The 26,235-nt window shown below is 48.5% G+C and overlaps 1 protein-coding gene across 2 annotated transcripts in view; it reads right to left on the bottom strand.

Moving 5' to 3' along the window:
* Positions 1 to 26,235, bottom strand: part of LOC135804578 (tRNA (32-2'-O)-methyltransferase regulator THADA-like) — a 77,479-nt gene that overhangs the window by 19,713 nt on the left and 31,531 nt on the right. For both annotated transcript variants that reach the window (XM_065318473.1, XM_065318474.1), the window contains exons 24-41: positions 25,038 to 25,112; positions 24,503 to 24,566; positions 22,918 to 22,963; positions 21,911 to 22,269; positions 20,953 to 21,191; positions 19,821 to 20,234; positions 19,302 to 19,558; positions 19,005 to 19,151; positions 13,360 to 13,464; positions 13,038 to 13,093; positions 12,630 to 12,687; positions 12,069 to 12,161; positions 7,368 to 7,518; positions 6,846 to 7,050; positions 6,345 to 6,437; positions 3,660 to 3,760; positions 345 to 431; positions 41 to 113 (exon numbers count right to left, since the gene is read on the bottom strand). In XM_065318473.1, coding sequence (XP_065174545.1) covers positions 41 to 113; positions 345 to 431; positions 3,660 to 3,760; positions 6,345 to 6,437; positions 6,846 to 7,050; positions 7,368 to 7,518; positions 12,069 to 12,161; positions 12,630 to 12,687; positions 13,038 to 13,093; positions 13,360 to 13,464; positions 19,005 to 19,151; positions 19,302 to 19,558; positions 19,821 to 20,234; positions 20,953 to 21,191; positions 21,911 to 22,269; positions 22,918 to 22,963; positions 24,503 to 24,566; positions 25,038 to 25,112 — 2,623 coding nt within the window. The remainder of the gene's footprint in view (positions 1 to 40; positions 114 to 344; positions 432 to 3,659; positions 3,761 to 6,344; positions 6,438 to 6,845; positions 7,051 to 7,367; positions 7,519 to 12,068; positions 12,162 to 12,629; positions 12,688 to 13,037; positions 13,094 to 13,359; positions 13,465 to 19,004; positions 19,152 to 19,301; positions 19,559 to 19,820; positions 20,235 to 20,952; positions 21,192 to 21,910; positions 22,270 to 22,917; positions 22,964 to 24,502; positions 24,567 to 25,037; positions 25,113 to 26,235) is intronic.

Below are 26,235 nucleotides of genomic sequence, written 5' to 3'. Positions count from 1 at the left end.
CAGTGCTTTCACATGCATGTCGCCAGCACGAGTCACTTACCCAAGCGAGACCATTTTCCAGAGCATCTCTGTTTTCAACAAGGTGCCATGGAGCGTATTCTGCGCTATTCCCACTGCAAACAGAGTCAGGGAACACAATCATGCTATCACTGGCCACTTCACGCTTTTCAATAACCACAGCACATAGCTCAGAAGTACGGCAAAGTTGAAAGATGGTGTACAATTCAGCATCACATTGCAACAAGACACCAGAGTCACATGTGAAGTATACTATCCATCCCCTTTGGTGTAGATTTTTGTACAAAGAGAATATCTCCCTATCAGAAAGAACATGTGACACTCACCTCTTGTTGCAGCGCTGCCATGGCCAGCCGGCACGCTTGACGGGATCTCACGTAGCAGTTGCATCAGCAGTTCCTTAGCATGGTCGTCTACACCGCATGACGGATAAGATCAGAAATTCAGAATACAGTTGTGATGAACGAAGTTGGTTGTAAAGTTCGTATTGGTTGTGATAAAGTTTCTTTTCAGAAGTAAGGGTGAGGCTTCTTGCAGTGTTTTTGTCCAGTGTGAAATACGGACAGAGCAACATGCTTTGGCCAAAATCCCACCCAACTTGACCCAGAACCCAGCTTATATTCCAAAAATCCCTTTCAGCTCGAACCAGAGCCCAGTCTTTATCTCTGAAGCCATTCAAAAGACGCTGCGCAGTAGCATCCGGCGCAAGCCAGCTCCCCCCCCCCGCGCCTTATTTCGTATGTGTGTGTGTGTGTGTGTGTGTGTGTGTGTGTGTGTGTGTGTGTGTGTGTGTGTGTGTGTGTGTGTGTGTGTGTATGTGTGTGTGTGTGCCCAGGCGGGCGGGTACGAACCACGTGATAGATCACGTGAGCGACCAATAGTTATCGTATGAGCACGCAGGGTAGTAAACAGTACTAAATACACCGTATTCTGCACACAGCATAGCGAGGGCCCTGAGCTGAGCTCTCGTACAAGTCTTAGACATTCGTTCCTTTATCCGTAAATACCGAGAGAATACCCAATTGGTGAAATCGACATTCATTGTCCCACTTGACTGCTGTTTGGTCTGAGTGCATCCATTGTTTGTGCAGGGACACTGTTTTTACAGGGATACTGTTTTACAGAGAAACGGTTTTTACAGGGATACTGTTTTTACAGAGATACTGTTTTTACAGAGATACTGTTTTTACAGGGATACTGTTTTTACAGGGATACTGTTTTTACAGAGATACTGTTTTTACAGAGAAACTGTTTTTACAGGGATACTGTTTTTACAGGGATACTGTTTTTACAGAGATACTGTTTTTACAGGGATACTGTTTTTACAGGGATACTTTTGTTACAGGGATACTGTTTCAGACCATCTGGTAAAAGGAGAGCGATCGCTCTCGCGCGCCTTCGCTCTCCTTATTTTCTTTTTGGGCGCACTTTTCGTCGCGCGCCTTGAGAATTTCGAGCGCATCCGCATCACTGTGAAGTGCATTCTGCAAACACTCAAATATTTCATAACTCGGCTTTCCCTGAACGGAATCGAGCACTCGAAAGGTCTATTCGTATTAGAAGGTTCTCAGTTGTCGGCTCCAACTAATCGGAAGTCGATCCGAGGTCAAATAGTGGAGTTACGGCACTCGCAAGGTATTTTACGTACCGTTGCAAATTTTCACTTCCGCACTTGGGTGCCAATTATTATTATTTTGACCTAAAGGATTTCCCTCTGTTGCGTGACAGTCCGGGCATGCATAGACCTGTGCGACGTCAGGCACAGGTCTTGAGCGGTTAGCTACAGAAGAAAGTAGCGCTCCACAATGAAAACTACAAAATTACCATGGATGCGAATTGTCTCAATTTCCTATTGCGCGTGTCATCGTCCAAATTGATGAAGGGAAATTAAAGGTGTGGTCCGAACAGCTGTCATTTGTAGTGCGTACGGCGATTTTCTAGAACGAATTTGGCAGCTATTGGGTATTGAATCCGATTAGGGTATGGCAAGATGTTGAAAAAACCGTATTGTGCTCGCCTTGGATAGATATGGTGAGCGACTTTTGGGGGGGGGGGGGGGGGGACTGCTCTCCCACCACTCTCCTTGAGAGGATAGCAAGAGTGATTGTTCACTCTCATGGATTTTTCTTACACGAAGGTCTGATTCTGTTTCTCTATGTGTGTGTTGTGCCAACATTTTCAGACGAGTCTCTTGACCAACAGCTCTCTGACATGACAGCATGGGAGAGTGACGTCTTCACAGAACTTCGGCCTGACCTGGTTTCCACGCTAACTCCAGGTGATATGCGTCGCCAGTGTGAGGCTAAGAAGTTGATTACGCGTGCACAGCGTCAGCTATTTGCATCAAACACTGGCCGTGCAGCGCAGAATGAGGAATTGCTCGATGCACTAAGCACTGGTGATGACGAATCCTTCCACACCTTCCTTGAATGCATCCGTAAAGTCGAGCCACCAGCCAGCGCGAGAAGGTTATTGGCCAAGCTGGAACCCGTCGACAAGTTCCGGGCAGCCCGGCAGTACTGCTGAGGCCGCATTAGCGTCTGCAGGAGCATCTGCTGCTGATCCAGTGGATAAGTAAAGAGCAGTAGGCTGTACAGGCAGAGGCCAGTTGGGACTTTTGCAGCTCCATAGTTTTTTTCCGTGGTTTTGGCAGCCCAGCTGGCATCAGGCCAGTCTGAAGGCTTGAAGTAGCTAGTTAGCAAGCAGTAGGACTAGGAGGAGTAGTGCGATGGCAGTAGGGCAGTAGCTTTCCAGAATGCCTGAGATTCATTGCAAAATTGATGAAGGGAAACTGAAGTTGTGGTCCGAACAGCTTCCATTTGTAGGGCGTACGGCAATTTTCCGGAATGAATTTGGCACCTATTTGGGTATTGAATCCGATTGGGGTATAGCAAGATGTTGAAAACCCCGTATTGTAATTTGTGCTCGCCTTGGGTAGATGAGGTGAGCGATTTGGGGGGGGGGGGGGGAGGGGGGGGGGAGGGGGGGGGAGGGTGCTGGGGACTGCTCTCCCACCACTCTCCTTGAGAGGATAGCGAGAGTGATTGTTCACTCCCCTGGATTTTTCTTACACAAAGGTCTGCTGTTTTTACAGAGATACTGTTTTTACAGGGATACTGTTTTTACAGAGAAACTGTTTTTACAGGGATACTGTTTTTACAGGGATACTGTTTTTACAGGGATACTGTTTTTACAGGGATACTGTTTTTACAGAGATACTGTTTTTACAGGGATACTGTTTTTACAGGGATACTGTTTTTACAGGGATACTTTATTTACAGGGATACTGTTTTTACAGGGATACTGTTTTTACAGAGATACTGTTTTTACAGGGATACTGTTTTTACAGGGATACTGTTTTTACAGGGATACTGTTTTTACAGGGATACTGTTTTTACAGAGAAACCGTTTTTACAGGGATACTGTTTTTACAGAGAAACTGTTTTTACAGGGATACTGTTTTTACAGGGATACTGTTTTTACAGGGATACTGTTTTTACAGAGATACTGTTTTTACAGGGCACACAAGCAATCAAATAACAATGGGCAAAGTGGTGATTCTAGCAGAGCAGCCCTGCTATAGTAGCAGTAGAGTAGGCAGAAAGAGACGTGACCAGCGAGATAAACGACGCGCCACTAACCGTCGGAAATGAAGGCATTGAGGCAGCGGGCACTGAGAACGCGTACTGCCAGTACTGGACACGACGATAGCTTGAGAAAGAACGGCACAAACTCTTCCAGCCTGACACACAACACCACCAGACAAGCGAGAACAAACAGAACACATACATGAACTAAGATGCAATCGACCTTGAGATGATTCATGTTCTACACCTCACTGCTGCCCAAGGAAGTTGTAGAACATCGAGGCCTATTACAATGCATTGGCAGTCCGTACTGTAAATCAATTACATTTCGCGGCTACGACGATTCATGCATTTTCTCCGCGCTGCATTTTCTCTTTATGTCATGCACACTGGTTTTGCGTGTATGCGGCACAAGCCAAATGCATGCATGCGGGCACGTTTTGCTCAGGACAGCGACTTGGCGATCATTGTTCTTTGGTTCTTTATGTTCTTGTTCGATACGAGTTGAAATGTCGAAGTAAATTGAGCTTGTCCACATCTCCGTAGTCTACTCGTCGTTGGTCAGTTGCGGGACAATGTTAGTCCGCAACAATCGCCTTGGATAGCACCAAGAGACGGATGATTCTCCTGAGGTGAGTGCTGGCGATACGCATCAACACATCGTAGCTGATGGCATACATGTTTCTGAAGAGCAGGCACAGAATCCTGTCGCTGCTGCAGCGGACGATGCTGAAGTTATGCCTGCGCTGGTTCCGACCGACGTTGGTGTCTGTTGCGGACATTGTCGTGGTCGTGGCGGAGGTCACGGTAGAGGCAGAGGCAGAGGACACAGAACAGCAGCTCCTGCTAAAGCAGTGCAGCCTGGAAGACTCGCAGTAAAGATGTTGGACGACATAGATGAGGCTGTAGTAGGTAATCGGCCAGACTTTCAGCCAGTGAATACAGGTGGATTTCGTGGACACATTTAATACATGGCGGCAAGAGTACATAAACCAGAGTGTGCAACTGTGCATATCAGATCTGAAACAGCGCAGTTCGTGCACTACGCCACCCTGATGAGGTCAGCCAAGCCGCGACTTGCGTACAGCTCAAATTTTCATGTTTCATAGCCCGGAAATCAGCCAAGTTTGCTTGATTTTAGACGTCCTGTTTCAGGATTTCGGTGTTTTGTGTGACTGTGTACGCTGCGTACATCCACCGACAAGTAAAGTCACCAGGCTATCCGTATCAAAAACCGAAATCAGGACAAACTCAGTGACCTGCACCACCGCGACTGGTTACGCAACTTTTCACCGTACCTGTGGCTTACCATGCCGTCAGAAATGACGTACCGCACGAATTACGCTCCCACAGGAACCATCCCGAGCTGCACACTCTGGTTTATGTACTCTTGATGGCGGTACAGTCAGACCTCGCTTAACCGCACACATCTGTTTTCCACAAAAATATCCGGATAGGCGAGGGAACCGGATAACTGAACACACATACTGTATATGCATGTGGCATATCAAAAGCAATGACATCGTACATACATGTAGACGGGTCCTATGCAGTACAACTAGCGTGCACAGTATCTAAAACAAGCAAGAAAAATGACAAGTGCATGCAACTGAGTGCTGTTCACATGCACCCAGCAGGTCAAGGACCTCATTTGCCTGTACAACTCCCTGATTCTAGCTTCTGCAAGGCACATGCAACCGGATACGACGAAGCTTTTTGTACACATTTCAACCAGTTTGTACACAAAATCATGCACCGGTATGCGGATCGCGAGGTCCGGTTATGTTGTATGCATAACATATGCTGCACATCGGTAACCAGCGATTTTCTTCCGGATGGCGAGGGATCCGGATAAACGAGGACCGGATAAGCGAGGTCTGACTGTAGTTAAATGGTTAATAGAGAGGTTAACCCTTTATGTACTGAAAAAATTGTACACAGACTGAATTTGATCTCGACTCACCTCAAATTCTATAATTATCTGGGTCATAACTTTAGTCTCCTTTTGACGATTTTTTCAATCTTGGGCTTCCTGGAAAGCTCGTCGCAAGAGGAACACATTGAGCCCACGCTTGCCACCACGAAGGTCAAAACGCCAGCGCTACAGCCCAGCGTCTTAGCTGCAACGCCAATATTCCGACAGAAGTCGTCTTGCATCAGCCATTTCGCTCTCCTTGCTCGTAACAACTAACTGTTACTTCAAAAAAAATTCACAAACTGCCATGAGTCCGTTTACCATTTTGAACGTGTTTCTTCGTCACTGCATGCCCAGAATGATGGGGAAATCCCTCATTCAAATTCGCGCGAGCGGCTATTGAGCGACATTTGCCGCGATTCGACTTTCGAGCTTCGTAACTCTGGAACCACACATCAGAGCGCTTCAGCGATTGTTTCAATGGACAGCTGGGAGTTTTCTCTTTGACCTACATATTTTAGTTTTCGGATATAACCCAGGAACGACTGAGTTACGATCGATTGAAATTTTGAAAAGTTTCGATCCCAGGGGATCGAAAGTTGTACAGTCCGTACACAAAGGGTTAAGATGCACGTTATTTCCGACGTGACGCGCAATTTCACGTCAAATTTGGCGTAAAACTCAAAATTTTGACGTGAGCAGCAGGTCACTCGCGTTGATTTTTCGACGTGCGAGCAAATAACGCGAGCTGAACTTTCGGGTCACGTCAGAAATAACGTGCATCTTAACCTCTCTAATATCTCCATGCTCTCTCTCTCTCTTACCTAGCATGGGACTGTAGATGGTGTGAACTTCGAGCCAGGGACGATAACAAGACCAGCAATGGCTGCAAACTTGCCGGCAGCGGCTTTGCCCAGCTGCAGGTAACAGGCGCATACATGTGTCCACACACACACGCACGCACGCACGCACACGCACGCACACACACACACACACACACGTACACACACACACACACGTGCACGAGCGCGAGCCATGGACGCGCGCACGCATGCAGCGTGATCAATACCGACGGCAAACTTGCTAGGCCTTGACACGTGAAATATACAGCGGATACGCGTGCATGCATGATGCATCATAGTTCGATTTTGTTGCAAGCCTACTTGCCAAACCCAGGCAAAATGAGCATGAATTGTACTGTATTGTCCGGGTCGAGGCAGCACAGGTGTACCCCCCCCCCCCCTCTGGGACGCAATTTTTCACTTTCCAGTTCATGTTTAGAGAAACAAACGTGTGGCTTTGAACTCGGCAAATACTCTACGTACTGATCAGTCACTTCATCCACCGTTGAAGTGTCGGTGCTTTCATTGCAGGACATTGTGGCCGAGCGCAGCAGAGACAAGAAGTGAGCGAACAATGTGGGGTAGCGTGCAAAGAAGTCGACAGCCGTGGCAGAGCCAACACTAGCGCCGAGCAATTCAGAGCTGGTGTTGCTGGTGCCACAGCCAGTTGTACGCTGCAGCAGTACACCTGGACACGATGGGCACAGTGGGAAAGAGCAAGCATCCACAGCACACCGATCAATTCAAGGCATACTACAAATACTGGGCAAACCACCGCCTTCTAGTGCACTGCCGTGCACACATACATACACACGTACGCACACACGCACACACGCACGCACGCACACATACACACATACACACACACACATGAACACACACACATGCCCCCCACTCCCCACCCCCGGATGCATACATACACATGCATAAACAGTCACGAACGGAGACCAATAAAAAGTACTAGCATGTTACACCTTGCACACAGATAAGGAAAAAAAACCTTACTAAAGAGTAGAGTGGAGGCATTTCGCATGGCCCATGATGGCGATGAGAGTCCGTCCAAAGCCAGGACTAGACTACGACTAGCGAACATAAGCATCTCATCGCCCAGTGCAGTATCACGAACGAGTGCACGCAACATGTTGCATGCGTGAACCTAAAAACATGCAACCACGCACGCACACAGGCACACATCACGTAACATCAACATCAGAAGTACAATAAAGCGGGATTCACAGAAGCTTTTTTGCGATGCGACACGCGATGCGACGCGATCTGCGACGGACGCGTGCGATGCGAACTCGCGAAATACCATTCACAGAAGAAGTCAGTGATGCGACAACATCTTGCTAATTTGGCTACGTCACCATGATATTCGCGCGGTTTGATACAACTTGTACAAATTTATAGGCAACTCTTGAACCTTTGTACAACTTTGCTGTAGAAAAGGTCAAAATCGTACGCCAAATCGCTTGTCGCATCGCATCGCATCGCAAAAGTTGAGCCAAGCTCAACTTCTGCGATGGCCTGCGATGGCCCAGTTGCGGCAGTTGCGTGGGGTGCGACATGGCTGCGATTTGGGGTTTTCCCGGTTTCGCGTCTGTCGCATCGCAAAAAAGCTTCTGTGAATCCCGCTTAACACTTCTTACGTATTTTTTCTGACACTAGATTTTCACTAGCTGAGGGAATGGAAAAGGGAGAAATCGGAAGAAAAAATTGACTGTCATCACCAGGACTCGAACCAGGGACCTCCGCTTGAGGCCAGCGATGCTCTAACCACTGGGCTATGGTGTAGCTGTCATCCAAGCAGAGACCGTTCAACATTTTCTTCAGACTTCCAATCACGCTTCCTGTGAAGCTACGCAGGCTGGTGGGATGCAGCCCTCACTGTCCCCACACACTTCACGCACAAACTAGCGCGTGACTATTTGACACTAGATTTATTCTCAGCTTAACAGAGAGTGCATGCTCGATTGATTTTTTGGTTATTATTGCCTATTGCCTTTAGATGTCAGAAAGATAGAGTTCTGAAACAGTGTTTGTGATTGAAGTAGGAGAGAGAGAGAGAGAGAGAGAGAGAGAGAGAAAATCTGTTAGATAGACATATTTGCACAATGGTGTTTTCTGCTAGGTTGTGTCTGAAGAACAAACAGCTGCGGTGTTCGCAGATGACTCCAACAAGAAAGGAGAAGACAGGCACATGTTGGGGGTGCACACCGGGTCAGCCAAGCGCAATTGTCCAGCAGGATATCTATTGGTAGATACTAGATACACTCGTCGCAAGTGGCCGTGGAGAAGACCAAGCTGAAGCAGACTTGGTCATGCGGTCGCACTGGGTGGCCTGTTCAAGAATGCAACGTATGTCATAGGCTGCTACTCACACGTTCTTAACATTGCTGTTGTATTATTATGTACGCTATCCTAAATGCACACACCCGCGTGCATCTGTCTTATTGTACGCAGCTTACATCAGCTGACGTCATGCGCCGGTATTTGGCATGCACGCATGACTACACATTGAGCATGCTGATTCCGTGGTGCTGTTCTTTGTTTTGTGGTTCTTTTTCCACTCGCTCTTCAATGGAGACTACATGTACTAGTATTTATTTAGAATAAACCAATACGTTTATCACATGGCTCAGTGAACTATTTTCTTACCTGTAGTAGTAGTAGTAGTAGTAGTGTAGGCTGTAGGTCAGATCACCCGTTGTGACCTGACAATCCCGGCCCGTTTGTTTCAGTGGTGTGACCCTCGTGCGAGGGCTGTAAATTTGTTTCGATTCGTAATGTCCGACTCTGGTAGTGATGCTGTCCCTGGCGCAGCAGCCACGCCAAACCTACCTGTCAGCCCTGACGTTCAGGCTCTGTTGACCTTCATGGAGACACAGATGAAAGCCGCAGCGGACCGCGAGGCACGCCTGACTGCCCTGTTGAGCAGATCCAATACATCCACATCGCAGCAGCCCACGGCGAAACAAATCTCGGTGGAACGGCCCATCCTGCTCTCCTCTGCCATGCTCGCGGACCTCAACGCATGGGAGGAGGCTTGGGAGGATTACGCGAGATGCCAGAAATTGTCCGTTCAGGACCGACTCACACGAGTGAGTGCTCTACGCCAGGCACTTGATGAAGACCTAAGGCGTTATTTGCGCGAGGGGATCATCCCCGTGGCCACTAATGCCAATGTTTCGGACATAATCTGTGCAGTCAAAAAGTATATCCGTAGGCAACGTAACCCGTTGCTGGATCGGATAGACTTTAAAGGCAGCGTATCTCCATCATCAAAAGCCAACATATTACAAGTCATTGTATGTTTTGCTCATGACCCTCGGAAAACCACCCCCTTGCCGCAAGAGTTTATCGGCATTCGCTGGCCATACATGCAATTGAAATGGTTGAAAAGTATGGCACAGCATGCATTCAGCTGGGCAAGTGTATGCTGGAATATCTGCCAAAGAAGAAAACCCACTACCTCATTTGGGAAGAAGTGGTCAGAATGTCAGCTAATCCGATCATCACTACGGAACGTGTCACCTTGCTGGAGATTCTAGACAGGCTGATCATGCCATCTCTTCCAATAGCTATCATCCTCTTGATGAGCACAGTCCTGGTCGTGGTTGTGGTCGTGATTTTTTTACTAAACCATCTGTTCATTTTCTTGACTGGGGTGCTGAGTAAAATCCAACAGCACCTCAAGGGCAGTCGAATAGCTATCCTCCTCTTGATGAGCACAGCCCTGGTCATGGTTGTGGTCGTGTTTTTTTTTTACAAAACCATCTGTTCATTTTCTTGACTAAGGTGCTGAGTAAAATCCAACAGCACCTCAAGAGCAGTCCTTCCCTTGTTTCTTTCTTCTATGAAATGTATACAGCTCTGGTCGTCCTCAAAATGGCATTCGGTTATTCCTTCAGACACGCGTGTGATTTTCTGTTGGCCATTCTCTTTGTGTTTACTGATAGGTGCTACGACACAACAGCTGGCCACAGCAATGCAGGAATACGCATCCACCATAACTCCGAAACGGCTGAAGAAAGCCAAGAAATAGTTGAAGCTACTAAGACAGGGTACGTTTCAGGCCAGATCATTAACTGCCTCAGAGACATATGAGGGTGTCCCGCAGCGCCATCGAGCAAGAGCTGACCATGACGAAAATCTTGCTCAGCTGGAAAGGGAGGGTAGGAGCCACCGTGAGCAGCACAATCCAGGCACCCGTGCATCCACCCAAGACACGGCCAACACAAGGTCGTTCAGTCCAGTACCTGCGAAAAGGCCCAGTGCAGTCATTTCTTCATTGATTTTGAGAGTTCATTTATTTCTCCCTTCCTAGCTTCAGCGATTCGACCCTCCTGCCTTAGCACAGACCAAGTGAAGGTCATCGCTGCATTTGGAACTGAGCTAGTAGTCCGGAAACTGGAGTGCCTGGAGGTAGTCTTGACTGGAACCTCGCGGGTCATCACGATCAGAGCGTGAAAGAATGACGAAATGAGTATGAAGTTCCCCCAGTGGTAAAGTTTACGATCCAGCAATGGCAAGCCAGTGGAATTGAGCTCAGTGACCAGCATAGTGAAGGTATTAATCGGTGCAGGCCACTGCATTTTTGACAAACTATGGCTTATATTTGTTGATGTGAACTTCTTTCCAGCGAGACAATTCGTAGATTTCTATTTTTCTCCCCCCCCCCCCCCTTAAAATTCTCTTCGAAGCGAAGACAAATCTTGAGAAACCATTCCAAAATCGCATCTTGCCCCGTGATTTGGGTATTTTTTGACCTTTCTTGATAATTCTTTCAGTAGAAATCTGCGGATTTGTTCTAGGATCCAGCATGTGAAATTTCGGGCTGATAAAAAACCAGTCGCTGCACTGGAATAAACTACACATTGCTGTCGTTTTCAAAACATTTTAAATTCACGGACCACGATTGGCCAGTACGGTGCAGTGGTCACGTGTTTGGCAAGTGCGAAATTCAAAATGGCCGCGAGATGGTTGTACGGAAGTGTGATCCCTAACAGTGGTGGTGCTCACGCAAATCCAACGGCATGACTGAAGCAGATAGGCATCACCCAGTCCTGTTAGGTGTTATCAAGAGTCCATAATCCCCCCCCCCCCCCCCCAGAGCGCGCAACTTCACTGATCAGATCTGGGACGGCGAAATCCGTGCAGCACGTCATAGTGTGAGGTCATGAGTAGGGCAGAGTATTTCCGTGGCGGACCGCGTCGACGGAATGACGCAAGTCCGACCCAAAAAATGACGTACATCACGTATTACGCCATACCACGACCCCATCCCAGTTGCGCACTCTCGGGGATTGTGGACTCTTGGTGTTATGCACAAGAGGCTGGCTGGATTTCACATGCCACCACTGTAGAAGCATTGAAATGGAAAAAAAACTCTCCAAACCAGGCCAGGTCATTTGCCCTTGTACCCAGTACACCAGTAAGTCACACCGGTTGGACTGAGTACAGCACTGTCGAGCGCTGAAGAACGGAGTGCCGAAGAACGAACAGCCTAGAATTTCACCAAGCACAGCATACCAATGTATGTGCGGTGACTCAACTGTGCATAGACCGTAGTACATGAAAATAAGAACGGCCTAGGCTAGGAGGCTGACCCCCCCCCCCCCCCCCCCAGTTCTTCGGCAACCGACAGTACTGTAGTTCCCTCAGCACATGTGTCCCGCATGATTCGGCGCGCAGGGCTGCGCCTACCTGAGGAAAGTCTTTCGTTTGATTGACCTCGCTGGACACAGGGATTGACGCGGTGGACAGCAACTCTTCCACGCACATGTGCAAGAGTGGGTGCTGCAGAAGCACATGCACAAGAACACGGGTACATGTACATGCACGCACACATACATAAACACGTGCATGCACACACGCATACACACACATGCACACACGCATACACGCACGCATGCACACACACACACACGTGCACACACATGCAGAATCGGTCTGAGCGAGCGTGTTGGTGACAGTAACACCGAGAACATAGCCGTCAACAACGGGCTAAGGCACGGGTGTGTCATTAATTATTATTATTATTATTCCACAATCACGATGACATAGTGCCAATAAACATGTGATGCGGGCGATTTTAACCAGCCATGGTGGGGAAAACTGAGAAAAAGAAGGAGGAAAAAGAACAATGAAAGCAAAACAAAACGAGTACTAAAGGAACCATTTCTCCGGTTCTAGTCACACATGACAGAGACTCTCAGTGGATTTTAAGGTGCACAGCAAGCTCCAGAAGAATACAGATAAACATACCTTGGATGCCCGCGGTTCCGAGCGCACAATGCTCTGAATAATCAACGGTAGACCAGCACTGCGCCGCACACGCATATAAACATACGCACACGCACATATACAATTCACATGCACATATACACATACGCATACACATACGCATACACATACACATACGCATGCACATGCACGTATACAGTTAAAAGAACATCAGATTAGTGAGAACAAACACATGCTTAACAGGATCAGTCCAGAGGATGTGATGTATACTAGTACTCATGCAACTAAATACTTGCTTGTCGTAAATTTTACAACACCGAAAATAAGGTGGTACACAGTATCCTGTGAATCCTGGACATACCTAGATACACAGAATACATGTCTAAACTCTATACACCCCACTGTTTAGCCACATCATGAGATTCTCACCTGAGACGAGTGATGGACACGGCAGCCGTGTGCGGGTTTCTGGCTGTTTCCAGAATCTGACAGTGCAACACAGTACATTCAAACTTAAAATCAGTGGAAGCAAACTGCAACGAAATCATTCCACTGCCCAGCAGGGTATTGCACGTTGGCCAAGAGCTCAGCCAGTTGATGCACAGACGACTAAAAGCAAAAGGAATAGGGTGGACCACTAATGTCACCGCTCAATTCCTTCGGTTAAAAACCCTGCGCATCTTGAATATAGAGCGAAGAACAGATGCATTGCAAGGTGTATGCATGTGCGATGATCAGCGGCAGGCTTTACCTGCTGTAGCCAGGTCTTGGGCTGAGCCAGCAAACTTGGATGACTGGACGCCAGAAGGTGTGCACAGTGGCGAGTGAACGCCAATGCACAGCTCTCGATAGCACCCTGAAACAAAGAGAAAAAGAAAGCACTTCATACACGTAACGCTTCATAACATACCAAACCCCTTATATCCGACACCGTCCAGGGCCTGTTAGCTCGCCTGGATGCTTCAAAGGCGACTGGACCCGATGTCATCTCCGTTCGTGTCTTGAAAGAATGCACGAGAGAACTTGCAAAGCCACCATGTCAGCTCTTTGATATTCGCTTCCAGCACGGAGTTCAGCCACGAGCGTGGAAGATTATGAAGTGTGCTGACTGGAGTTGCGCATCGGTGTTCCAGCGCTTCTACTTCAAGCCGTGGGAGGGTGAAACCAGCGACTCATTCCCCATCGGCACACCAGCAGTTCTGCCGCTCCGTGCTTGAGCAGTAGCGCTGCCAGTGTCAGCCTGGCCCGGTTATGAGTGTGTGACTGCCTGATCCGATTGCTGTCTGTGCCTGGCGTTGGCAACTTTGCATGTATGATTCGCTGGCTTTCTCAATGCCAATCTATCTGTTCGCGTGTACACTATATCGTTTTCCAGCACAGAGCTCAGCCACGAGCGTGGAAGATTGCCAGCGTGGTTCCCATTCACAAGCGATCATCACGGTCCGCTTTGAACACCGCTCACCAAGTACACACCTACGCGGCAGCATTTCCCCTACCCTGGAATGGTTGCAAGAAATGCAGCTGGCTGCACTGGACCACAATAACAACTGTGGGAGGAAGCATGCCATGGATTTGACAGGAAACTTGAGATACAAAATGGAAAACACAAGAGCAAATTCGAAATGGGTTGCAAAGCCCATTTCCCCGACCCTGGAATGGTTGCAAGAAATGAAGCTGGCTGCACTGGACCACAATAACAACTGTAGGAGGAAGTATGCCATGGATTTGACAGGAAACTTGAGGTACAAAATGGAAAACACAAGAGCAAATTCGAAATAGGTTGCAAAGCCCATTTCCCCTACCCTGGAATGGTTGCAAGAACACAGCTGGTTGCACTGGACCACAACAACAACCGTGGGAGGAAGCATGCCATGGATTTTCACGGGAAACTTGAGATATAAGAAGGAAAATGCAAGAGCAAATTCAAAATGGGTTGCAAAGCCCATTTTGGAAGATAAAAACTACGAGTATTGCTATGAGATAATCGAAGACGTCCTTGCCCAGAAAATGTCGACTAGTCCACTAAAGATAGCTCCGCTCCTTGACCTACCAGCGAATATTGCTGGGGCTCAAAGCCGGGAAAACAGGAAGTGATTGACGGCCATGTGTCGAGGATACAGAAGGCTCTTCTTTGAAAGTCTCTTCGAACTATCGTCCAGTATCACTGCTCAGCATCCTATCCAAGATTATGGAGAGCGTTGTTAACTGGCAAATAATGAATCACCTCGAGAGCCATAAGCTCCTAACACCCCACCAGCTTGGTTTTTGTTGGGGTCTCGGGACCACGGATACGTTAAAGGCCTTAGACCACGCCTAGCTCACTGCTGTCGGCCGAGGCGGCGCACCACCGTGTACAACGTGTTTGTGCGACCAGTTATGGAGTATGCCCCTCCCCCCCCCCCCCTCCCCCATCTGGATAGGTGCTTTGCCCCGCTATCCGCATCGTCTGGATCATATCCAACACTGTGCTCTGCGGACTATCGGTCCGGGTGCAGTGTCACCCAGCCTGGCAATCTGCCGCACTGTTCCCTCGCTTGCCTGCCTGTGCTACATCACCTGTCTGGTCCTCCACAGCTGCTCTCTGTTTTGCCAGCACACTGTTTCCCCGCTACCAGCTCCAGGACTCGCATCGAACACGGTAATGTCATGGCTATGACCACCAGCTTCAACACCAGTAGCTGCCTACATCCGTCCCGCTGGCAATGAAGGAAAAAAACCCGGCCCGTCCGCAGAACAGACAGCAGCTTGTGCTTACAGGTCAGAGATCCTGATCCCCCGAACTGTGGAGGACTAGCTAGGTGATGCAACTTGTACAGGCAGGCACTAGTGCTGCAGTGTGCAAACGAGCGCTCATTTCCACACTGCAGCATTAGTGATCGGAACTCCCTCCCCGCCACTCTTCTTTCCCAGCCTCCCCACAGAAAGGGCATGCCGTCATTTAACACTAACATTTATCACCATCTACGTAGTACAAATTGGCTCTGGGCAGTTGACTCGCTACCGTTTATCCGCGAAACTTTATCGCCATCTACACAACAAAATTGATCTGAGCAATCACGGCGACTCGCTATGATGCTCCTTTCAGCCCCCCCCCCCCCCCCCCCCCAGTAGCTCTACATAACTATAGTTTCTCCCGCACATTGTCTGCGGTTTAAACTTGCTTTCTTTTGATTTTTGCTGACCCTTACATTTCTATCTTTTGTTTTTGATGCCCATTTTGGCCATGATGCCGAAACCTCAGGTTGGTGGACCCATCAATGCCCCACCATCACTGCTGCATTTCAGTGCAGCCCCTGTTCAGCATTTGTCTCGTTTGTCCTAGTCTCGGTATCGTCTGTCATTATTATTTTCGAGCTGGGTATGTGAATACAGTCGTCCCTCTCTAATCCAGCACTTTATAATCCAGCACCCTCGATAATCCAGCACAATTTTCAGTAGCCAAAATGTCCTTTTCATGCACATTCTAGCAGTAAATCAGATTTGTTAATCCAGCACCCTCCCTAATCCAGCAGATTTCCGTGGCACAAATGGTGCCGGATTATAGAGGGACCACTGTATAATACAAAAAAAACTTACAATGTACTACATAAAAAGTGTACCCACACATACAACGGAGGCGAAATGCTGTGTAGCTGTAATTTTAGGTTCACACATTTCAGCGATCATCAGACAGCGGCATTTGGCATTCACTACTGAATTCTTTATTCCCGTAGCTTTGCAGAAGACGTTACTCCAGTAACGTCTGGCGCTAGCCAGGGTCCACACAGCTTTAATTTGGTGTTTGTTTGTTTGTTTGTTTGTTTGTGTCACGCCTGGCGCTATCCCGTATCTGTCCCGTACCGTATCGCACAGCTGGCCATTTGCTGGCTCCCGTATCAGTCCCTTACCGTACCGTACCATCAAACACAGCTGGCTACAAACAGCTGGCCACAATATTATTTACATGTATACGACTCCCTGTGTGTTGCAACTGTGCTTGAAGGGGACGGTTGCACTTTTTGTAGCTCCGTTTTATCTGAGTTTTCAGTCTTTCCTCTTACTAGTCTTGCCAAGGGGGTGGCTCTGGGTCCACCAGAGTTGCCCCTGGCGTATTTCTGAATTTGCTGGGGCGAGGGTTCCGCGACGCGGTCGCCAAGGCAGTGTCTTTTCAGTCACGACCGTTGTCGTCCTCGTCTCTCCATTCGTGGTGGTGTAGCTGACCCCCGAATGGTTTCAAACTGCGAAGCTCGGAGGAGTACAGTGGTGGCAGAGGCATGTTGTTGTTGTTGTTGTTGTTGTTGTTTGGCTTTATTTAAAGTGGAGTTCCAAAACAGGCCTAAACCTAATGACAATGGTCCCACTGATAATAAGAGAAAAGAAAAATATGTAATAATAAGCGAACAAACAGAACCAAGAAGAGGATACAGCTGTAGTTGGATAACTAATTTGAGCACGGCAGCAGGGGAAAAAAAGTCACAAGCACGACAACCGGGAAGAAAGGAGTGAGTGAGAGAGAGAGAGAGAGAGAGAGAGAGAGAGAGAGAGAGAGAGAGAGAGAGAGAGAGAGAGAGAGAGAGAGAGGAGAGAGAGAGAGGTAGTGAAGCAGATGAGTTCATCCTAGTTGACGGTACTGCCTAACAGAAAGGCCAGGCTTAGCGATTTGAAAGTGGAGCGCTTTCTTTCGAGGCGTGCTGTGTCTGGGAGCTGGTTCCACAGGATAGCTCCAGCATGGCTAATGCGCTTAGCTGAGGATGCAGTGGGGGAGACAAGAATGATGAGTAACTTGCTGCTCCCTCCTCGTGTTCGGAGAGAGGGACTACGGGTGAAAAAGCTTGCAAACAGAGTACTTGAAGATTTGTTCAGGCAACGCCAAATGAATACAAGAATGTGCATGTGGGTGTATATGCTGAGGGTATGGGTATTCATGCGTTCAAGTAAGGGAGCCGTGTGAGTGCGAGGGGCTGCCCTGCACACCAAGCGAGCCGCACGTTTGAACAAACTATTTAGGCGCTTATCCTGATAAGACGATAAGAAAGGGGCATAGGCAGCAGATGCATAGGCATGAGCTGTGAGTGGAGACGGTTGCTGGAGATGGATGGTGATGCAGGGAGAAGAGTTACGCGGGAAATTGTTTGAACCTGCAATTTCAGTTCGAGCGCGGTGGACTTCTAGACGATGTGTCCTCATGGCTGTTTTTCAACGCTTGGCCTATCGCTGATATCCCTGCTTGGGATGTTCTTCCAGTGGAGTCCAGGTGGGACTTCGGGTGCCCACACTCCATCACCTGGTTGATTGTTTCGTAACTGCAAAAGTAATTATTGTTTCCTATTTTGTGCGCATCTCTTGTCATCTCTCTTTTCTATACGTCGCACACCAGATGTACTACTATCGCCGTCTTTCTCTTGCTTTCTCTCCCTGCTTGCTGTTTTTTTTGTTTCTGTTGCCACTGTCCCTCATCATACCCATGCTTGGGTGGTGGGCGGCGTGACCCGTTAGGGTAGCTGCCAATACAGTACGACTCCCTGATGTATAGAGACTTTCTGGAAAGAAATAGGGAGACGAGGAGGAAATGAAAATAGAATGGATGTTAGTTGCCGAATAGGTGATAGGATGCGTCAGCAAAAACATACTTTGGAAGAGAGATCCCGTCGTGTCCAAAATAGGCGTGAACGGGCGAGTCAGCGCCGGTCACAGGAAACGCCGGCAGAGTGATCCCGTCGACTCCAGAACGCGCGTGCTCGGCAGAGTCAGCGCCTTCCCAGGAAACATTTCCATCAGTTCCCACAACATGCACGATGAGCTAAGTAACAAAGCATAGCGTAGGGCCCTGAGCTTCCAAGCTCTCTCGTTAGTGGGCCTAGATATTTGGTGCTAGGCCCCGCTTGTAGATAATTCGGTAGTGAATGTCAAATGCCGCTGTCTGATGATCGCTTGAAATGCGTGAAACTTGAAGTTACAGCTACACAGCCTTACGTCTCCATTGTATGTGTATACTGCTCTGAACATTTGTGCATTGACCACTCTGCTTCGAGCTGCCTCGACCGGCCTTGTTTGTAACGGCGTGCCCGTATCTTCCCAGGTAGAAGCTACATTTTCTTTTCTTTTCGAGAATTAGAACTGTGGCTTTTCTGCCCCAAATATGCACCTCAGTACAAACGAGTACAAACTTGAATGTGGAGTTTCACCTACTTAGTCGGGGAGGGGGCTTACATATGCTAAGTGAACTATTAACGGGGTTGAGGTAGTTACCTGAATGAAACCCTACCACGCCTATAATGTTAGCATACGGAACACAGTCAATTTTACAGCTCTGCTCTTTCCCTTCATAGAACCTGCCAGGCAACCACTGTGCCAACATCAGACATAGTACATGTATAATATGCTTGAGCAAGACCACTCCGCGCACTCTACACCAACCTTGAGTCGGCACTTCATCAAGACATTGAGCAGAGTTTCACCAACATTGATCACCGAGTCCACTTGCAATAGATCGACGGTCTGTCTACCACCATGCGCCTTGCTTCTCGACAGTGAGCAGACATCTCCGAGGAGCAAAGATGCTTCCTTGACAGAACAAAGAACAAAACAGAAAGAAGAGGATTTGTTGTGGAAGAAGCCACAGCGGGACTTGATACGGCTCGATCATTTCATGACATTGAGGAACAGCACATGTAAATACGGCCAATACTTCACAGTAAAAAATAACCTCCTGACCTTTATTAGCAGCCAGCAAGCGTGCAACACCAGCTGAAAGTGCAGAGACGAGGCATCGGTGTGAACTTCTACATTGGCAGAGGCTGCTGCTGCTGGTTCCGCTGTACTATCAGCTTGGGCTGTTGTTATTGTTGCATGGTTGACGGTGGGGGAATCATCGGTTGGTGGTGTCGCATCAGTACTCTGCTGCAATACAGATGACTTCACAATGATGTTGTGTACAGCAACTCCCATGTCACCAAAGGAAGGTGAAACATCTGGATAGACAGACAATCGAGTTTGTTTCATCACAACTCTGCTCCCCTTCACCCGATTCTAAAATTGGAACTCAGTCTGGAAGAGTAAAATCCTCAGGAAGCGCGCATACCTAAGCACAGGGTTTGACTAGAACGCCAGGGAGTCACTTGAGTCCCCAGCAATGGTCACCATACACGTACTAATGTATGTACAAGACTGTGGTGTGCTAATGCAGAAGTCAAGTAAACAGGAAACAGTCTCAACACAACAATCACAACGTACCAGGCAGATCGCCATCACCATCACCATCACCAGCAGCAGTCATATCCAGCAAATCAGCAGCACCGGCAGCTGTACTCTCTGATAACGCTGCCGCACTGGTGTCGGGTGCCAGAATGGACATGACAAAGTACACAGCTGACTGCAGTACAGACAGCAGCCTGCCGAGCAGACACGTCCAGCAGTAATGTGTGGTGGTCTGCTGAGTAACTTGCTCTTGCTCTGAAGATGCAGCTGCTGCGTTGGCTATGCCATTGTTGGTGACAGGTTGGACGCCGTCTCGATGCTCCACAGTGGATGCCTGCTGCTGTCGGTCTTGCTGTCGACGTTGACAATGACTGCATGCACTCTGGGTGTGCGTCAGTGGCTTGGCAAGGAGAATATCAACCAGGCAGTAGCGCAGTATTAACACACAACCTGCAGTAAAGCAACACACACACACAGACACACACACACACACACACACACACGCGCGCGCGCGCGCACACACACACGCATACATGCACGCACACAGACACACAAATGACCGTGCTCAAACTTGGCTACTGGTACAATGTTGGCAAATGGAGAGGGAGGGGCAACACAAATAGAGCATAATATATCACAAAGTGATGTAATTGAACCAACTCCAAACAAACCTGCATAAGGGATAGGCCTCCGCGGAATATGCTCGTATTTTTACCGATAATTCCTTTGAGCATTGCTCAAAATTTCAACCGATTATTCCCGTATTTCCACCAATAATTCTCACAATAATGCTTTTTTCTTCCCTTTTTTGCAAATACCGTACCGCGAACGGGTTTTTTGCCACTTAAACGGGCAAAAAAATCACGGTTCGCGTGTGCGGTTCGCGTGAAACTCGGCTGGAACCTTTTTTTCTTTCTTTTTTGAAATACCGGGCGATCAACTTCAGGATCACAAGCTTTTCGGTACAAATCAGGGTTTTATAAATGGAAAAAAATTGAAAAAAGGGGGGCATTGCTCAAATTTTACCGATTATTCCACAAAAATTGCCAATAATTCCCGTTTTAAAAATCACACCGATAATTCCCGAAATTATGCCGGCACATTCCGCGGAGGCCTAATAAGGGACCTGTGTGAAGCAATATTCAGATATGTTTATAACCGGACTAACCGTGCATAGGAGAAGTGCGGGCTCCTAAAAGGAAGTCCTTGCGACACACATCAAGTCTATGTGCTAGCATTGTGATAAGCTGGTCAATGAAGGTGTACGATGGTGACTCTGCGCTTGATGCCTTGGAAGACGCAGTGGGAGGAGACGGTGACGGCGATGAGTGAGACGGAGGTGGTTGCTGTACTGACACTTTGCCACACTTAGTCACTGATATCCGATAGCCTTGCTCCACGATAAGTCTGGCAGACAGCACAACACACGCACATAGACAAACACAACACACACACACACACACACACACACACACACACACACACGCACACACACGCACACGCACACACACACACACACACACACACACAACACAAAGCTCACAGTGGTTCTCGCAGCTAGAGTACTCTGACTTTGATGCTTTGAACCGACGTAAAAATGAAAATAAATGCTTGGTTTTCACTAGGCTTCATTGCAATCTGTCCGGCCCTTCAGTCTGAGCTCTACTGATGAGACCTGACAACACTCTGAGCTCTACTGATGAGACCTGACAACACTCTGAGCTCTACTGATGAGACCTGACAAGGTTGAGACAGCTAGCTATCCGGATATTGAGCATAGACAACACATACATGTACGTACTTGAATCCACTGACCACGTCCATTCTAACATTATGAAAGTTACTGCAAGCTGCTGCCCAATGAAGTTTGTCTCTCAGGGGCGTATGCGGGATTACTCAGAGCCCCCTCCCGACCTTCCCCCATTATTAAAAATAGGGTGCTCACTGAAGTTAGTCATGTATGCCTGCCTACAACAATCTACATTGAAGTAAATTTAGGCATTGCTGGCTAGTTCTACCAGTGATGTTTGATCTTCTGCATTCTGCAATGTGTTGACATAGGAGTTGGCATTCACTAAAGCCGAAAACACCAATTGCCCATGGTCTCTATCTCTAGTGCTGCTTACTTCTGAAACACGGCTTTCCACAGCATGGCACCGATCTCGTTGTCACCACTGCGTGGACAGTCAACCAGGTGGAAGACACCCTGCAAGTAGCCCTGCAGTGCAACACACTGCTCCAGCTCGCTGCCGTTCGTACGCACGCCCGTGCTGCTGTGACCATTACAACCACCAGGCGTTTGCACGGAATCGGAACAAGTGGCTTCGTTCTGGGTGCTGGCGGCGCTGGTCTTGACGACGGGCAAGGCCGAACCCGCAGCAGAACCAGCCGTCGCGGAGGCAGCTGTCTGTGCATGCACCAGGGGCATGAGGACGTGTGGCCATTGGAAGTAGGTGGAGAGCAAGTCTAGTGCCAGCTCTCTTATCTGGGCACAGATGTATGGAAAAAGTCAAACACATACTTCAGTACCTGATCCGCATCATACCAGGCGTCCAAAGAAATCCGGTCAATTTGACAATCAGGACCCACCCCACGCAGGCAGTCGCTGGCACTTGCAATGCATATGGCTCGGTTTCAAGCTGTGTACATCACACCGGTGGCACTATAGCTGTGACTACACCATAATGGTTTGTGTATGTACATGTCTACACTCTAGAGTCATGATGCCTTGCTCCCACCCAGCTCTCCCATCTCTAGCAGCCTATCGCAAGCACCCTGAAGGTTGTGCCGAATGACTCTTCAAAGAATGCAAGCCACAATACATGTACAAGTACAGTCACATGCACTGGTAGTGTACGGGTGCAGAGATGTCCACGCATACCTGTAAAATCAGGAAGGCATTGCAGTCAAAACATAAGAGACGCTGTTCGTAAAGGGTAGAGTAGCCCACACAAAGCTGGAACTTGAACTAGTTGTACTGTTTTAGCACATGTCCTGATCATCATCACCAATTTGCAAATATGTCCAAGCACAAACTGGTCTGTACGTGCAAATCATGAACAAAATCTGACATAAAGCTCTCCGACTTCACAGTACATGCACGGGGATAATTCAAGCGACACACACAGCATACCTCTGCATACTCGTCTTCCATGCAGCTATGCAGCAATGATGAACACCTGCCAACAACAATACAGACAGACAGATGCACACACACACGCATGCACGCACACACGCATGCATGCATGCACGCACACACACACACACACACACACACACACACACACACCTCAGACCTCAGACCTCAGACCTGCCCATCGCGGAAGCGATGATAGCGAACAGCTATGTTAGACATAGCAACTTGTGCTGGGATTACACCATTCAACAGCTTGCAAGGCTGATGAATTGACCGCCACTATTTTTAGCCTGGTATCCACCACACAGCTAATTGAAGTGACTTTTTCACACACACGCACGCGCGCACACACACATACACCCACACACCCACACCCACACCCACACCCACACCCACACCCACACACCCACACACCCACACACCCACACACCCACACACCCACACACCCACACACCCACACACCCACACACCCACACACCCACACACCCACACACCCACACACCCACACACCCACACACCCACACACCCACACACCCACACACCCACACACCCACACACCCACACACCCACACACCCACACACCCACACACCCACACACCCACACACCCACACACCCACACACCCACACACCCACACACCCACACACCCACACACCCACACACCCACACACCCACACACCCACACACCCACACACCCACACACCCACACACCCACACACCCACACACCCACACACCCACACACCCACACACCCACACACCCACACACCCACACACCCACACACCCACACACCCACACACCCACACACCCACACACCCACACACCCACACACCCACACACACACACACACACACACACACACACACACACACACACACACACACACACACACACACACACACACACACACACACACACACACACACACACACACACACACACACACACACACACACACACACACACACACACACACACACACACACACACACACACACACACACACACACACACACACACACACACACACACACACACACACACACACACACACACACACACACACACACACACACACACACACACACACACACACACACACACACACACACACACACACACACACACACACACACACACACACACACACACACACACACACACACACACACACACACACACACACACACACACACACACACACACACACACACACACACACACACACACACACACACACACACACACACACACACACACACACACACACACACACACACACACACACACACACACACACACACACACACACACACACACACACACACACACACACACACACACACACACACACACACACACACACACACACATTAGTAAGCAGCATGCTCCATACATACAAACTCCATCACTCCACCCCAAAATCTCCCAGAGCTTCTAAACAGAAACCAAATTGAAGACTTGACCAGAAATATGTACAAGAGAAGGATAACGTTTCTGACAGGGCTCTATGAACGAAAAGGAGGTCCCACGAAGCGGTCACTCAGATGGAAATACTACTAGCCTAGCTGAACATACACTCACCTGGAAGAGACAAATTGCCACTTTCCTTGCTTCTGACACAGATCCAGCAAGTCACCTGTCGAAGCTGCAGCAGACAGACAGATAACACATGCCAAGAATCAGTCAATACGTATGCAGTCACGTTCTTCATGGTTGTGTGAGAGCTTGGACAATTCACTTGTCCATGCAAGAAGGCAGCAATGCCTGTTCATTCTGGCAAAGTAAAATTACTTACAACAATACCAGCCAACGTACAGTGATGGCTCAAGGCCACATCCACCAGTTCACTCTTGAAGACAAATCTGCAATACTACATGTACTGGTAGTGTACTACAGTTGCGCTCGGTGGAATCCGACCCAAAGTTCAAAACTGGCGCCCTGGACCAGTTCCAATTACATCACTTTACTTGTACATGTGTACATCCAGCCATATTAGTACCACGTACAGGGCCTCAAGGGCCATGCAAATTGAGGGCGACAAATACGCCCGTTGGAACGGATTTCACGGAGCGCAACTGTACTTCAAACTCTTCAAAGCGCCACTAACTGCACTCACATGACGCACAAATCTTGCTGGAGGACTTGGCATTCGGGTAGAACGTCTCCATCAAAACTGCCATCAGTTGTAAACCTGAGTAGTCAGTGAAAACCCACACAGCAAAGAACATACAGTGTAACTAGAGCGAGGATGGTCCGCCGTGGAACAAACACAGAATCAAGCTGAGAACAGTACACTACCATTGTTTATATACAAGACTTGCTTGATAGGTTTAACATGTTTTCACGATGACAGCATGAACAGCTTCCCATACAGTGGGTCCTCCACCTTGTTCATGCTGTCATCGTGAAAACACTACCAATGTTTGCAATCCACCATTGCACTTGACAATAATTTTTCGCAGAATTGTAGCCGAGGGGCCCGTTTTGGGTCGTGGTGGTGTATGATTGTGTGATCAAGCTACAGTGTAGTCTTCATACCATTAGAAAACATGCCTGAGCTCTCACTAAGTTAGTCGCAGTACAGATGAAAGCTGCAGAGGCCAGAGAACAACACTTGTCTAAACTGTTTCAAGACACTTTGAAAAAGTCTCCAACAGCAACAACAACAGCCCACAGGTTCAGCCCCAACGTCTACACGCTCGACACCCACATCCACATCCACATCAACACCAAAGCCGTAGTCTGTGGATCGTCCAATGTTGCTTGCCACTACGTCTTTGGCTGACTTCGCCACATGGGAAGAAGCCTGGGAGGATTATTCTGCGTGCCAACAACTTGCTTCCCACGACTGTTTTTTGCGATGTTTGCGTAATCCTTAGTTGGACAGACCAGACACTGGACACAGCTATCAAACTTTGCCGTGCTGAGCAAGCAGCGCCTGACACCTCCCACAACATTTCCGGGCAGGCACATGCCAATGCTGCACGGAAGTCAACATACCAGAAGGAGAAGCAACAGTCTGCCTCCAACTCTTCCACTAAGCCCCCTGCTGCTCCGAAAGCACCAGCAGTGAAATGTCCGAACTGTGGTCGTTCTCCACACACAAAGTCCGCATGCCCAGCCATCGAGAAGTTGTGTCATGGCTGCAAAGTTGCTGGCCATTTTCAATCCATGTCCCCTAAATCCAAGAAGCCAGCCCAGATTGGCATGCTGAAGGGATCTTCTCCTGAAAGACCAATAATGGGCATTGGCAGTGCAACTCGTGGACATCTTGAAGCCGTTTGAGCTCGCCACCACTACCATCATTGCCAGCG

Source organism: Sycon ciliatum, chromosome 1, assembly GCF_964019385.1.
Source record: "Sycon ciliatum chromosome 1, ocSycCili1.1, whole genome shotgun sequence".
In the NCBI taxonomy this organism is placed as follows: domain Eukaryota; kingdom Metazoa; phylum Porifera; class Calcarea; order Leucosolenida; family Sycettidae; genus Sycon; species Sycon ciliatum.
The sequence above is the reverse complement of the archived record's forward strand: the minus strand, read 5'-3'. Positions and strand labels throughout refer to the sequence as shown.